This window comes from Cebus imitator, unplaced genomic scaffold (genome assembly GCF_001604975.1).
Source record: "Cebus imitator isolate Cc_AM_T3 unplaced genomic scaffold, Cebus_imitator-1.0 Scaffold64, whole genome shotgun sequence".
Taxonomy (NCBI): Eukaryota; Metazoa; Chordata; class Mammalia; order Primates; family Cebidae; genus Cebus; species Cebus imitator.
The window spans coordinates 6,017,344-6,033,023 of NW_016107379.1; the positions used below are offsets into that span (position 1 = coordinate 6,017,344).

At 55.3% G+C, this 15,680-nt stretch overlaps 1 protein-coding gene across 5 annotated transcripts in view; it reads left to right on the forward strand.

Moving 5' to 3' along the window:
• Positions 1–15,004, forward strand: part of WHRN (whirlin) — a 105,383-nt gene extending 90,379 nt beyond the window's left edge. For 3 of the 5 annotated variants that reach the window (XM_017530272.2, XM_017530273.2, XM_017530275.2), the window contains 5 exons: positions 8,501–8,572; positions 9,716–10,253; positions 13,071–13,252; positions 13,778–13,900; positions 14,178–15,004. In XM_017530272.2, the coding sequence (XP_017385761.1) occupies positions 8,501–8,572; positions 9,716–10,253; positions 13,071–13,252; positions 13,778–13,900; positions 14,178–14,360 (1,098 nt within the window). In that variant the 3' untranslated portion in view covers positions 14,361–15,004. The remainder of the gene's footprint in view (positions 1–8,500; positions 8,573–9,715; positions 10,254–13,070; positions 13,253–13,777; positions 13,901–14,177) is intronic. The other 2 variants (XM_037739175.1, XM_017530274.2) reach the window with 1 other exon arrangement.
• The last annotated feature ends 676 nt before the right edge of the window (positions 15,005–15,680 follow it).

Consider the following 15,680-nt stretch of genomic DNA (forward strand, 5'->3'; position numbering starts at 1 on the left):
TTGGGTGGGGACACAGAGCCAATCCATCTCAGGGACTGCAGGGGATTGTAGAGAAAGGGGGATTGGAGAGGTCAAGGCCAGCCTTGTACTCACAGGGCAAATGCCATTGAGGTCAGGAGGCAGCAGCTGGGATACCCCCTGGACTTGACCTCAGGCTTTTTCCACCTGGATTTGAGGGATCTTGTGCTCCAGCCCTGTCATATGCCTGGAAGGAGGCTCCCAGCACCTGCCCTAGGATGCTGGGGACAGGATCCCTGCCCTAAGACCTTACTGTCATTCTTCCCTCCTCTTGTCCCTCGAAAAGAAGGCAGCCAGGGGGCAGTGGGCATGGCGGTCCACACCTCACTACGTTGGCCTCTTTCCATGGCCCCTGCGCCTCCCTCCTCCTCTGCAGCACGGTGGGCTGGGAGAAGCTCAGGCCTGTCTCAGGCCCCTCCAGCTGCAGGGACCCTCACTGTCAAGCCAGCTTTTTTCAGAAACAAGTAGCAAATGGTCAAAGAGCTTTATATCTCCCCCTGCATCCTGACTTTGGTCCAACCTGGATGGTGTAGAGAATCGTCCTCCATCCATGAGCGAGGCGAGAGAGGAACTCCATTTATTCCTTCACTCATGCATTCAGCCCCACCTTCCTGCATGCAGCAGCCTTTGTCCAGCACCTCCTGCCTGCCAGGTGCAGAGCCTGCCCTCTTGAAGTTGAGCAAGTCCAGTGGAGGAGGCCACCGCAACTCAGATCATTTCCATGACGCACGCTCTGATGAAGCAGGCCAAAGGGTGGTGTGAGAACATAAGTGGGCCCTGCCCAGTCCGGGGTACTGGCGGGGAGAGGTTCACGCTAAGATCTGAAGTTGTTGGTTTCAGCCAGGCAATGAATGACATGAGACAGCTGAGGAGCTGGGAGGGCATGTCCGAGGGCCCTGAGCAGAGAGGCACATGGCCACTCAGAAGAACGGAAGGAGACTAGTGTCAGGAGTGAAGGGCAGAGGGGCGAGGGTCAGGAGCAGGAGACATTTGTGTTTAACCCTAGAACATGGGGCACCGTGAAGAATCTCTAGTAACAACATGATGTGATCCTGTTTGTACTTTTTTTTTTTTAAGAGGTAGGGTTTCTGTTGGGGTGGCTCACTGCAGCCTTGGACTCCTGGGCTTAAATGGTCCTCCCACCACAGCGTCCTGAGTAGCTGGGGCTACAGGTGGACGTGCTCCCATGCACAGCTGATTTTTACATTTTTTGGTAGAGATAGGGTCTCACTATGTTGCCCAAGCTGGTCTCGAACTTCTGGCCTCAAGGGATCCTCCTGCCTTGGCCTCTCAAAGTGCTAAGATTACAGGCTTGAGCCACCGCATCCAGCCCTCTGTTCACACTTTTTAAGCTGTCGCCTCTGTGGAGAGAGCCCAGAGGTGCAGGGTGGATGCGGGTGACCAGGAGGGGCTGTTGCTGCTGTCCAGATGACCTCCTGTGTGCCACCCAGGAAGCTGCTGAGTACCGAGGATGGTGGGTGTCTTCTCCTTGAGTAGAAGAGCCTCCTCCATCCCAGGGAGGCCTCAGCATATGCCCCTGCACGTTCTAGAATCTTCAGCTTTCCCAGAGGCCTTAGTGCCGCTCGGCCTGACCGTAGCTTTACCTGGAGCCTGAGTAGGACCATTCCTCCCAGCCAGTGCTGTGCCGTCTCTACGACAGTTTAGGGAACACCTGCCTTCCCCTGTGATGAAGTGGGGTTGCTGGAAGCTGCTTCTATCAAGCAGAGTCAAGTCCGCAGAGGTCAGAGCCTGTTTGAACGTGGACCGGCCCCTGCTGCCCTTTGAGTGAGGACATTCCCAGCTATCAGAGGGGGACGTGGACTAAGCCCTGACTTAGGGCTGGGGGCCGTCCTCATTTCTGTGCTGCCGACCCCTCTGACAGGCTGGGGAAGTCCTGAGGCCCCTTCTTAGAATAAAGCTTTAAAAGTTTAAAATAGGCCGGGCGCAGTGGCTCAAGCCTGTAATCCCAGCACTTTGGGAGGCCGAGGCGGGTGGATCACGAGGTCAAGAGATCGAGACCATCCTGGTCAACATGGTGAAACCCCGTCTCTACTAAAACTACAAAAAATTAGCTGGGCATGGTGGCGCGTGCCTGTAATCCCAGCTACTCAGGAGGCTGAGGCAGGAGAATTGCCTGAACCCAGGAGGCGGAGGTTGCGGTGAGCCGAGATCGCGCCATTGCACTCCAGCCTGGGTAACATGAGTGAAACTCCGTATCAAAAAAAAAAAAAAAAAGTTTAAAATAAAATACAATACATAGAATGACAGATCATATCAGGAAGGAAACCCCATCACAAAACGTGCCACTTTAGGACCGAAATAACAAGGTTGAACAGTGGGTCAGTAACTGCTGTCATGTGAAGCCAAGAGGTGCATAAATGGGCTTTTGCGGACACCTGCAACAGCTGGAATCTGACGCGAAAGATTGGCGCTTTCTGTGGTGACCACGACCAGTTCCACCGCGGCTTTGTTGCCTCCGCTTGTAATGAAAGGAAATGTGGCCTTTCAGTCAGAGGTTAATGAAAATGAAGCTGTAACAGCACTCCCAGCCAAGGTCTCAGGTGCCTGCATCCCCTCCCGGGAGCCCTGGTTTCCAGCCTTATCCTCAAGGCTCTTCTTGCCTTAACCTTCTAGAGATTCTGGGTCACTCTCTTTTCCACTGCCGTCCTTTTCCTAAGACCACAGGGAGGGAGGGGCGGAGCGGGTTTCAGCTTAGCATGAAAGGGGGAAGCACGGTCTGTTCAGCAGCGCACAGGCCTCCTTGCGAGGCGGCGGTGACTCCTGCCCCATCTCAGGGGGGCGTCATGCAGAAGCTTCCCAGACAGCTCCCTACTGTTGTGAGCGGGTGGTCAAATGTGATAGCCGGAATAGACAAGCTGGTAGCGAAGCACAGTGCCGGCCCGTGTTGGGGCGCTCGTGATCTCAGCCACACAGCCAGTGTGGGGCCCAGTTAGCTGCTTTCAGGACTGTTTCTCTCCCATTCCACACCTCTGACCTTTCCCTTCGGCCCCCAGACTTCCACCCCTACCCTGTGTTTGGGAGGGGGGGTCTGATGATCCCCTGTTGCCGCCAGCATGGTTGACACTTCCAGGGTCTTGTCCCACAAACCTCTGGCTCCCTGGCGCCTGCCGCTTCACTCTGGGGACCCCGCTGCCTCCCAGGAATGCCAGGACTTACTGGCTCTCCCCAGCTCACATCCCTGTCCCTCCATTTCCCTACCCCCGCCTTTTCCCGGGTCACAAGCTCCTCTGCTGAGCCCAGCCCCTGCTGTGCCCCCGGCCTTGCTCTTTTTGCTCTTTTCTTTGCCCCCCCTGTTTCTCTCCGTTACTTTCTGCCTCTGCCTTTCTGCTGAGTCTTCTGTTTTCTCCCTTTTCTCTTACTCTCCCTCTGATCTCCCCCTCCCTCTGTCTTTATCTCCCTTCCAGTCAGCAGCCCCTTCAGGCAACATCTAGGCACCCACTGGCAACCCTCCAGAGGCCTTTGTGACTCAGTGCCTCAGTTTCCCCATATACAGAATGAAGAAAGAGCCACCCAGTCTCCGGCCTCTGCTGCATTTTGGGGTGGGGGTTGGGGAAGCCTGTTGGCTTGACATCAGAGTACAGAAGCACGACCAACAAAGAGCTGAAAATAGCACCTTTATGTAAGAGCCCTCCCATTGTAATGAGGGGGAGGAGGCCTCGAAACCCGAAACCCGGAATTGGGCTGAGAGGAGGAGAAGGGCTGGGAGGGAGGAGCCGCATTTTGCTGAGGTGGCCCGAGGTGCCCAGCTGGCCTCAGGCTTTGACGTCATGCAGGGGAGCCTCACCTGTCCCTAAGTCCACCGTGCAAAGGTCAGCATGGGGGTTGCCCTCTTTATGTTGTTTCATCCCCTGACATTTCCCCCAGACTGTACCTCTGTGATATCGGGGCCCTGATTGGTCAGCTCAGGAAATAAAGGGTTCTTTTCTCTGAAAAAAGGAATTTGCTGAACTGCCACAGATTTGAGGAAGGAGATGGAAAAACAATGGCAGCAGGTCATCTTGGCTCTCGTGTGAAGCAGGTTTCTGTCAGGGATGTGGAGTCAGGCTTTGAATAGGGTTCAGCTTTCTGCCCTGTCCTTGCTGTGTGACCTTGCACAGGTGACCTTCCCTCTCTGATCTTCAGTCACTTCAGCTGTAGAGTGGGCGAAGGGTCCCATCTGGCAGGATGAATGGAGCCGCCAGGCCTAAGCCCTCAGTGAGGCTCTGGCCTCAGTGAGTAGAAGGGGAGGGGCCCAGGTGGCTGTGACTACATGTGGGTGGTGGCGAAAGTGCACAGGCCCAGCTCCCGCATGAGCTCTGACCTTGAGCCTCCTCTGGAAGCCCGTTCTGCAGGCGTTTCTGCTGACGCATCCCCTGGGTCCTTAGCCGGCTGTCTGCAGCTATTTCAGATGCATAAGGAACATGGCTCGGGGACTTGGGACTCCTGAGTGTCTGGATTCAGCAGATGGAGTCTGGCAGGGCTGAGCTCCGACCCGTCTGCCGTTTGCTCCACTTCCGGCCTCCCCCACAGGGCTGGCTAGTCATCCCTCATCTACCCCTCACCCTCCCACCTTTCCACCTCCACCTGCCATGTCCCCAGGATGCAGTTACAGCAGGGAACGACGCTGAGGCCAAGGCCGGCTATGGTTGCCTTCTCTCTCATTTCTGAGAGGGTCGTTCGTGGGGGCCTCTGGTTGCTAGGACATCAGGGCCCTGCCCATTTCTGGGGCTAGGATTGAGTGGCATGGGCTTTGGGGTGACCTAGACCTGGGCTAACAACCCGGTCTTCTGTAGAATGGTCAGATGACCTGGACAAGTCACTTCCCTCTGAACTTAAGGTGTAGTAATGTGACAAGGGACAATCCTAGTACCTGCCTCACAGGGTCATTGGGAGGATCAAATGAGATAAGTAAAACACCCAGCACAGGGCCTGGCACACAGTAGGTCCTTCCTAATTTGTAGTTCTCGAATACCCTTTCCAGGAGAAAGCCACGCCCGCCTCCCCCCCAGCTTCCCTGGAAAGCCATCATGGCTTCCTGCGTGGCTGAAGGCGCAAACAGACTCCCACGGCATTGGTCCCACCATGTACTGTCATCTGAGCCCAACCCCAGCTTCCCCCAGGGTCAGCTGCAGGTTGAATTCCTGGGGCAGGGGGCAGTGGCTCCCCTTGTCTTTGCTGTAGATACCTCGAAGGCTCTGGCCCCTCTCTGTGCCTCCTGCTGAAGCTGGGGCCGTGAATGTTGAGCCTGGGGAAGTGGCTGCGTGTCAATCACTGCCTCACTGTTCACCTTAATGCGCCTGGCTGGACTACCAGAGAGCATCGGACTCATTATGATCTAGGAGGAGGGAGGTGGTGGGAGAGGGCCGCCATTGCTTTCCATCCTGGTTGTCACATGGGCCAGGGCACCTCCTGCAGTTCATTCTCTGGCTGGGGCAGATGGCAAGGCCTCTCCATCTTCTGATGCACGTAACAGTCACCTCCCTCATATGCTGAGCCAGGCCCTGTTCTGAGTACTTTGTAAGTGTTAATATGTCCACTGCATAAGGCAGGTATTGCTGTTACCCCATTTTACAGAGGAAGGATTTACCCGCCATCACTCAGCTGTAAGTGGCAGAACTGGGTGTGAACTCGAAGCTTCAGAGGTGGCAAAGGCGAACCAGTGTCACTCATCAGTGGGCGAGAGAGCATCCCAATCACCCTCTCCATTTTCAAAGAATCCCCCAACCACCACATACTGTGCCTGCATCCCAGGGGCTGTCGGCAGCAGCTTCCCGGGAGGCAGTGAGCAGTGAACAGGTCAGGACCACGTAAGCCTCAACTTTGTAGGGAAATGGGGGCAGTTGCCCCTGTGTGACTGCCCCTGAGGCACCGTGGGACCAGATGAGGCGCTCTGGGTTTCCAAGGCTCTTACCTGAAAGGCCCGTGCGAGCATCTTTTGGGTGAGATGGGGATCTGTGTGGCATGACTCTGGCCTCTGTCTTAGGGGTATGGTGTCAGGAGTGCCTTCTGTCCCCACCTGCTGCCTTCACACTCACTCGAGCATTCATTACTGCTCACTGCAGGGACTGCAGCACCACCCCGCTCAATCCCTGCCTGCTCTGGCCGCCTCCAGTGATGGCTCGAGTGATTGATTGATTCGTTCATGGATTCATCAGTTTGCTGAACAAATGTTTATCAAGCAGCCACTGTTCTGAACACTGAGGAGAGAGTGAGGACCAAGTAGTTCCAAGTCCTGCCTTCTCAGAGTTTACATCCTATTGGGAGAGATAGACAGTATGCAAAGAGTATAAAGTCAGATGGTGATAAGCATTACACAGAAAACCAACGCAGGAGCAGGGTGTGGGCCGGGACGGCGGTGGGACAGTGCTGTTTTAGACAGGGCTCTTCTGGGAGAGGCTTGCCGAGGTCTGAACTAAATGGAGTAAGGGAATGAACCACAAGTGTGGTGCAGAGAGAGCGCGGCAGTGCAAAGGCCCTGGGGCAGGATTGAACCCGTGATGTTGAAGCAGCAGCAGGAAAGGGTCCAGTCATGCAGGCAGAGTGAGTGTAGGATTTGCAACTTCCTCCAACTGAGATGAAGAGACCTTGGGGGTCCTGAGCTGCAGAGAGATCTGGCGTGTGTTTCTGGGTTGACCCTCTGGCTGCTGGGCAGAGATAGTGATCAGTGAGGAGAAAAATAAAGCAAGGTGGGTGGGGTGGGGAAGTTATGTTGTAGCTGGGGTGGTGAGGGTAGACCTCGTGGCGGAGGTGACAAGTGGGGTAGGTCTTGAAGGAGGTGAGCAACACCACGCCTTGCGGATGGATAGCCAAGCAGAAGAGTTGGAGGCGGAGACAGCAGCCAGTGCGGAGGCCCTGGCGCATCCACGGTATTCCAGCCTGGCTGGAGAGGATGTGAGCAAAGGGGAGCTTCGTGGAAGGCATACTTGACCACATCTCTGTGGCAACCCACTGCCCTCTGGCTCAGGCCCAGGAGCTCCATGTTTGACTTCTGTGGAGCGCTAGGAGCCACTCAAACATCCTGTCTCCTTCCTGCTTTACACCCTTTCCTCTGTCTGAAACACCTATCGTTCCCTTCTTTTCTCTGCTCACTCACAAAACCTAGCTTTAAGTTGTGCCCCCTCCTCCAGGAAGCCTTCCTTGATAACCCCTCTCCCAGTTGCATTATATGCCTATGTTTGCCTACTCGATGCTCTCTCTGCAGTCTCGCTGTTGCTTGTTTACGTGTCCACCGACCCCATTGTCTCTGAGCTACAAATGGCAGGGGTGGTGTCTCACCTCCTCTGTGTCCCCAGTCCTTTACAGCCTGGAGCTTCAGAGACTGCGCAGTATTCAGCACTGCACTCGAGACTTCAGCCAAGTGTTGATGTGGCCATCAGGGTTCTCCAGAGAAAGAGAAGCAATCAGATGTACTATATTCATTGTGTGGGGCCGGCCCACGCAGTGAGGGAGGTGGAGTCCCATGATCTGCCATCTGCAAGCTGGGGGCCCAGGAAAGCTGGTGATTTTGTCTTAGTCCAAGTCCAAAGGCCCAAGAACCAGAAGCTCCGGTGTCTGAGGGAGGAGGAGATGGATGCCTCAGCTCTAGAAGAGCACGCAAATTTGCCCTTCCTCTGCCTTTGTTTTGTTCAGGCCCTTAGTGGATTGGATGAGGCCCACCCACACTGGGGAGGGCGAGCTTTGCCACCCGTCCAGATGCCGATCTCTCCTGGAAGCACCCTCACAGACACCCAGAGATAGTGTTTCACCAGCTGCCTCAGCATCCCTTTGCCCGGTTGAGTTGACACGCGAAGCGAATCATCACGGTGGTGGAAGCTCTTTGCCATTCTGGACTCTGGGGCAGAGAGAACTGGCTCCCTTAACCCTCAAGAGAGCCCAGCTCAGAGAGGAGCTCCAATCGGCCACCCATAGAGAGCCCACAAACAGCCTTTTGGTAGCTCAGTGTCACTTAAGGGGGCGTTGGGTTTCTTCTTGTGAACTGAGAAGGGAAGAAAGAAATAGACATTTTTTGCAAAATAAGGCCCATTTAAACCTAAAACCACCTTGAGATTAAAACCATTAGAATTTTAACAAGGGAGAGACTCTCCCCATCCACTTCTCTCTCGCCATTTTCACACCTTCCTGGGATTCATCAGCCAGCGGTGGAGGGAGGCCTTGGGTTTTGGAGGCATGACTGCAGAGCACAGCACTCCTGGCCAAACCCAGGAATTCCCAGGCCAGGCTGAAGATGCCCCAGCATCTCTGGTAGTTCAGAGGAAGCCTGAAAGTGATCAGAAAGTCCCAAAGAAAACTTCAAAGTGACCAGCAGGCAAATTGACCTTCATTTTAATGGGCAGAGTAAATTTTGAGGAAGTGAGGTATGTCAGGGCTCACCCGAACCACATGAAGGTGCACTAAGACTTCCAGATTTTGGTGTGCTGGAGAGCAAACCAGTTTTCCCTTCTCAGCTTCTGTTTGCTCACCTTGCTTTCTTGTCCATTTCTAGAACACTCTCGACCTGGAGGAAACTGGCGAGGCTGTCCAAGGAAATGTCAACGCCCTCCCGGATGTATCCGTGGTAAGGCCCTGGCTGGCCCTTTGGTTCTGCTCCCCCCCCCACCACCTTCTGTTTTAATCCCCTGGAACCTGGCAGGCATGCTATCCTGGAGCGGAAAACCTTGACACCCCCCCCCCCCCCGGTCTGCTCAGGCCCTGGGGGCTCCCTCCTCTCCATGATGGCCACAGAGAAAGAACAGAGGGTGGCAAAGGAGACAGGCCTCTGCCATGAGCTCTCAGATCCAGCTGCAGGCCTGTGCACAAACGCACCGTTCTGCCATCTCTAGCTGGTGCCAAGATCACTTGCCTCTGGTGATTTCAGGCAAGGCCATCAGGCTGATTGGCCACAGTAGGACTTTGAGCAAGTTTCTTAGCCTCTCTGTGCCTCAGTTTTCCCATCTGTAAAGTCGGGATGATGATCATAGCATACCTACCCCATAAGTTTGTGGCAAGGAGGAAATTAATTAAGTAAACCCTTTAGGATGGTGCCTGGAAGGCTGGTGGAGCTGTGCAGGTGTCTGCTGCAGACCTAGGCAGAGGGGAATGGTAGTCACAGTGTCCGCAGCTGCCCCTCACCGTGTACCTGCTATGACGCGGGCATTGTGCTAACAGTATCCACACAGCTTCTGACATCGCCACACCACCTCTTCTGGGTAGGTGTGCTTTTCCCCACTGCCAAGAGGTGCGCTCAGAGAGGCGCTGTGCCTTGCCCAGGGCCACACAGCACCCCAGCCTGTGGATCCATCTCCTCCTGTCCATTCTCTCTCCAGTCCTTTGACCCCTCATGCTTCTAGTACTTAATCCCCTAAAAAGAAAAGCCAAAGAAATGCATTTTTTAAAATATATTTTCATCTTCTCCATCCCGTCCCTAATGAAGTCTTTTATTCCCTGTGACAAGCTCTGGCTGATGCCAAGTATTTCAGTTCCCAAAGGTAATGATGCCGTCCCCAGAGACACCCGCCAAGATCCCAGCGCTCATCAGCTGCCGAGATACGGGGGAGAAGTTTTCCACTCGGGTGTTGCATTATTCAGGGCTGCGTGGCCAAGAGCAGTTAGAGTGGGGACAGAATTCCAGCCGGGCCTGGTACCGCTTGGCTGCTTGGCCTCCCCTCTTCCAGGCGCGATGGGTTCTGACTCCTTCTCCACTTGCTGGGTCTTTTGGCAGGATGATGTCAGATCCCCCTCCGAGGGGCTGTCAAGCTTCAAGCCACTGCCTCCCCCACCACCTCTGGCCCAAGGCAACGACCGCCCACTAGGCCAGCCCAGGAAGCTGGGGAGAGAGGACCTCCAGCCGCCTTCCTCCGTGTCTTCCCACTCGGGCACTGTCTTCTCGGCTCTACAGAATCGCAGCCCGCCAGCAGGCACCGTGCCCACCCCAGGAACCTCCTCTGCACAGGACCCGCCCTCCTCCCCCATCTATGCCTCCGTCTCCCCTGCCAACCCCGGCTCCAAGAGGCCGCTGGACGCTCACCTGGCGCTGGTCAACCAACACCCCATCGGCCCCTTCCCTCGGGTCCAGTCACCCCCGCACCTGAAAAGCCCCTCTGCAGAGGCCACAGTGGCCGGCGGCTGCCTTTCGCCCCTGTCACCCTCCAGCCACCCAGACCAGACAGGCACAAACCAGCACTTTGTCCTGGTGGAGGTCCACCGTCCCGACAGCGAGCCAGACGTCAATGAAGTGAGGGCCCTGCCCCAGACGCGCAGTGAGTACAGCAAGGCCGAGCTCTGTGGTCCTTGGGGGGTCCCGGTCCTCTCTGGTGACATGAAAGGTGGGAGGACTGCCTGTCGAGGGACCTGCTACCCCAGATGTTTCCTGGCTCAGGGCCAGAGTGGTAAAGGGAGTTGGAGACCCCAGTTTGAATCCCGGCTCTGCTGCTGACTAGCTGCGTGACTGTGGGCAAGCTGCTGTCTACACCTCGCTTTCCCCATCATAAAACGGAGATAACAGTAACAACCCTGCCAGGTTCCTTCGAGGGTGGGAGCATCTTCTCCAGCTCCCCCTGCCCTGGCCACCCCACATTCGCCAGGAGGACCAAACTCGTGGAGGGCAGGGTGGCTCCTGTTCCTGTCCCCCAGGGCCTGGCCCAGAGGAGATGCTAAGGGGAAAGGTAGAACCTGAAGTGGCCGTCTCTGGACCCTGGCAGGTCCAGGGTCAGGGTGCAGGAAGAATCCTGGGGAAGCCAGCCGACACTGTGCTCCAGCTTGCTAGAGGCCATGGGCTGAGGGAGTAGAGAGAAGGGTGGAGCCTGCTTTCCCCACCCTGAGAGCTGTGGAGCTCCCGCCTGAGTTTGGAGCATTTTGTTGGATTCTGCTGCCATCTTGAGGCTACAGATGCATAGGACCATAGGATGCCCCTGAGCACCTGTACAGACCAGGATGCAAAATGCAGGGCCCTGGCGCTCACAGCTTAGTGAGGGGAGGCCTCTGAGGGAGAGCAGGCAGACGTGGTGACAGGACTCAGGGCTGTCACCGATGGAGCACTGCTGCCTCTAGAGCTGGCACGGAGCTGGACCCATGGGTTAATAAGAGCTAACAGCCATACCAACAGTAAGCACTTTCTGTATGCCAGACAGTGTTAGAAGGGCCTTGCCTGTAGTATTAACTCATTTAATCCTCCCAATAGCCCTATGAGGCTGGTACTACTATTATCCCCATTTTACAGACAAACAAACTGAGACATAGAAAGTAGCAATTTCTGGCCGAGCGCGATGGCTCACGCCTATAATCCCAGCACTTTGGGAGGCTGAGGTGGTGGGTCATTTGAGGTCGGGAGTTCAAGACCAGCCTAGGCAACAGGGTGAAACTCCCATTTCTACTAAATATACAAAAATTAGCCAAGTGTGGTGGCGGGCACTTGTAGTTTCAGCTACTCAGAAGGCTGAGGTGGGAGGATCGCTTGAACCCAGGAGGCAGAGGTTGCAGTGAGCCAAGATCGCACCACTGCACTCCAGGCTGGGTGACAGAAGAGTAAGCCTCTGTTGAGAGAAAAAGAGAGTAGGGGGGTGGGGGAAGGGGAGGGAGGGGAGGGGGAGAGAAAGAGGGAGGAAGAATTTCTAGCTTACTAAGAAAAAAAGAGAAATTCTGAGAGAGAGAGAGAATTTCTAGCTAAGAAAAAAAGTTCTGAGAGAGAGAGAAAGAAAAAGAAAAAGAAAGAAAATTTCTAGCTTACTAAGAAAAAAAGAGAAATTCTGAGAGAGAGAGAGAATTTCTAGCTAAGAAAAAAAGTTCTGAGAGAGAGAGAAAGAAAAAGAAAAAGAAAGAAAATTTCTAGCTTACTAAGAAAAAAAGAGAAATTCCGGCACACCCATCCTGAAGCCCTGAATGACCCCTGCCTGAGTGGCGGGCACTGCCCCCTGCCCACCAGTCAACCCAAGACACTTGACTCTCTGCGTAACAGCCTGGCCCCTGAGTTTGCAGCCCAGGTGAAGAGCGCATACGCTGGAGCCAGGCAGCCTAGCATAGGTCTGTTCCCTTGACTGCTCCATTCTGCACATCGTACCTCCGAGTTTTTACAATAACCCCAGTGGTCAGGCACCATTGTTTCTGTATCGGAAGGAGAGTATAGGAGGCTTAGAGAGGCTATCCTGCTTGCCCATGCTGCACAGCTGCTCAGTGGGAATTCACACCTGACCCGCCAGACTCCAGAGTGTGTGTTCTTAACTTAGGGTCTGGAACTCAGGGGCCAGGCTGTTACACACACAGTGAAGCGGCTTGGGTTGACTGGTGGGCAGGAGAGCATGTGCCCGCCACTCGGCTCAGCAGGGGTCTTGCAGGGCTTCAGGCCAGGTGTAGCAGAATTTCTCTTTTATTCTTGGGAAGCTAGAAATTACTTATCATATGAAATCTTCTAATTTGAATGTGTTGGTTCATCATTAAAAATTGATAGCATTGGCCAGGCATGGTGGCTCACACCTGTAATCCCAACACTTTGGGAGGCCAAGGTGGGCGGATCACCTGAGGTTAGGAGTTCAAGAGCAGCCTGGCCAACACAGTGAAACCCCGCCTCTACTAAAAATACAAAAATAAGCTGGGCATGGTGTTGCACACCTGTAAGTCCAGCTACTTGGGAGGCTGAGGCAGGAGAATCACTTGAACCCAGGTGGTGGAGGCTGCAGTGAGCTGAGATTTCGCCCTTGCACTCCAGCCTGGGCAACACAGCCAAACTCTGTCTCAAAAAAAAAAAAAAATAGCATTATGTGAGTTTTAAAACAAAACCCCCACATCTGTGGGCTGGGTTTGCCTCCTGACCTCTGTTTTAATCATTATGCCAGTGGCTGAGAACTGAGAGATCAAGGCAGATGTCCTGGAAGTCACGGCCTTCAGGCCAGGTCTTGAGTCTGTGGAGAGGGTGGCAGGGAGTGGACCTGCCCTCCAGGCCCATGGTCTCTTCATTCCTTGCCCTATCTTTGCCTGGGGAATTCCCCCAGCCTTCCAGCCTCCATCTCCATCACTGCCTCCAGGCAGCCCTCCCTGCCCCCAGCTATATAAGCTGCTTCTCTGTGCCTTTTCTCCCCTCCCAGCAGCCTCTACGCTCTCCCAGCTCTCAGACAGTGGGCAGACTCTAAGCGAGGACAGTGGTGTGGACGCTGGCGAGGCAGAGGCCAGTGCCCCAGGCCGAGGCAGGCAGACGGCGTCCACCAGGAGCAGGAGTAGCAAGGAGCTGCCTGGGAGTGAGAGGCCCACGGACGGGGCCAGCAAACCGGTGAGCCGGGAGGAGGAGGATGCAGAGGGCGGAGAGGAACACAGGCCCCAGTGCACAGTGGGAGGTCCCTGGACCCGGGTTCAGCTTGGCAAGTGACCGCAAGGCGAGGCAGTGAGCTCCCCATCAGTGGAGGGATTTGGACGTCCTGGAGGAGCACCGTCCTTTGCTCTGACACTGGGGGCTGAGGCTGCAGGTCGGTCTTGGGAATCTTTACGCTCCCCTCAGTTTTGACATGGCAGGTGGCTGAGACAGTCTTTGGAGTCAGGCCTGAATTCAAGTCCTCAGCCACCGCCAGGCAGCCTTAGGCAAGCTCCTTAGCCTCCCGAGCCTCAGGGGGATTTAGTGAGGATTAAAAAGAGCTGAGAACACAAGTGCTTGGCTTAGCGTGTACCACCCCTGAGGCTCCCGACACAGGGCTGGAGCCTGAGCTCTGCTGACCCAGGGAGGTGTCATGGCCCAGCCCAGACCCCTGACCAGGCCTGCCAGCTGCCAAGGCCTCAGTAGTGTCCTTCCTCCCACCCACAGCCTGGACTCCTGGAGCCCACGTCCACTCTGGTCCGTGTGAAGAAAAGTGCAGCCACCCTGGGCATCGCCATCGAGGGTGGCGCCAACACCCGCCAGCCCCTGCCTAGGATTGTCACTATTCAGGTATGTCCCCAGGAGCTCCCCTGGCCATCTCTCCCCACCCCACAGGGCCCTTTCTCAGCATCTCCAGGGTTTTGCAACTCTCATGGGTAACATGGCACGCAAGGGCAGAGCCAAGCTATGTCACCTTTGTTCTTCTGGGCCTCAGTTTTCCTGCTCCAAGTGGTGGCCACCCAGATTGTAGCTACCTGCTTGGCATTGTTGGGACTGGCCCAGTGGGTGGTCAAAGCCAGGCCCACCTAACCCTCGGGCACCCCTGTCCTGTGTCTCCTCCCTGCAGAGAGGCGGCTCAGCTCACAACTGTGGGCAGCTCAAGGTGGGCCACGTGATCCTGGAAGTGAATGGGCTGACGCTTCGGGGCAAGGAGCACCGGGAGGCTGCCCGCATCATCGCCGAGGCCTTCAAGACCAAGGACCGTGACTACATTGACTTTCTGGTCACTGAGTTCAATGCAATGCTCTAGAGGCCACGGCCTGAGGGCCTCCCACCACTGCCCAGCCCCTGGACCCGGTCCCTTCTCACTGTTGGCTTCATCAAGCTCCTTGCAGGGTTGGGGCTGCATGGCCAGGGTAGCAGGAAGATATCCCCCCTCCATCCCAGCCCACTGGACCAGAACTGGGAGAGGAAGGGAGCAAGGCAAACAGAAGGTCAGGTCAGGAACTGGTGCTGTACTGGGTACACAGTAGGCGCCCAAGACAAGGGGGCTGCAGGACAGGAAGAAAGGAAAAGGAAGGGCAGAGCGCTGGTTTCACTGCTGCCCCACTGTAGCTAGGACCCAGCCCATCCCCAGATGCCCAAGCCTTTGTCCAAAGTGAAGTCACTTGAGAATTCGTGGACACAGCCCCCAATCAGGGGGCATCTCACAGGACCTTTAGTGCCACAAATAAGCATCAAGCAACTCCCCATTCACACCCCCATTCCTCCTGGCTCCTATACCCCATGGTATTTATTTATTTCCCTCCCCATACGCCTGGGGACCCAAGACCCCAGCTTCCCTCTGTACCCCCAGCCTATCCCAGAGGCCTTGCAGGTGACCAGCAGTGTCATTGTATTTATATACAGAGCTTATGACTTTAATTTTTCAATAAAGAAATCTGAACAACGTTAGAGGCCAGCGTGCTGTGTGGTCTACCTGTGTGGCTGGGGTTTCCATGTGGTGGGGGCATGGGCAGGACAGGTGGGGCAGTCAGTGCGTCACAGACCCCACTCTGCCTGCCCCCGTGGCTCCATGTGGGATACACGGTGGGGCGTGCAGGGGTGCTGGAGCCACGCTCACATCTTGGAGCTTCTTACTTGAAGACTTGAGGGCAAAACTGAAGTATTTACAGATGATATTTTTAGATTAAGACCCACAAGTATGTTATGAGGTGGAATGCACAATGTGCATGAATGTTTTAAATCTCAGATGTGGTCCGTCTACGGTCCATTTCCAGAAGCTGCCTTGGAGATAAGGATTTATATGCAAGCAATCAGCAGGGAGTACCCTCAGGAAAGACCAGCAGGGAAGGAGGGAAGCTGGACAGGGAAGGGGAGGAAGCCAAGCAGGGGTGAGATTTCAGGCGGAGTCCGCAGAGGGCAGCTTCAGCCTGATCCCAAGAGGACCCCATGGTGTACACTAGGCCTAGAGTTGTCTCCACTCAAGGCCAGAGGGCCGGGCTTTCATGCCTGTCAGTCTTTGGACAAGGCCATGGGAAGAGGCTATAAATTCCCAGTCACTTCTCTCTACCTGTGTAGGCCAAGCTGTTCCAGTAGCCAAGGGCAGTGGGTGTCAGAGCAAAACCTA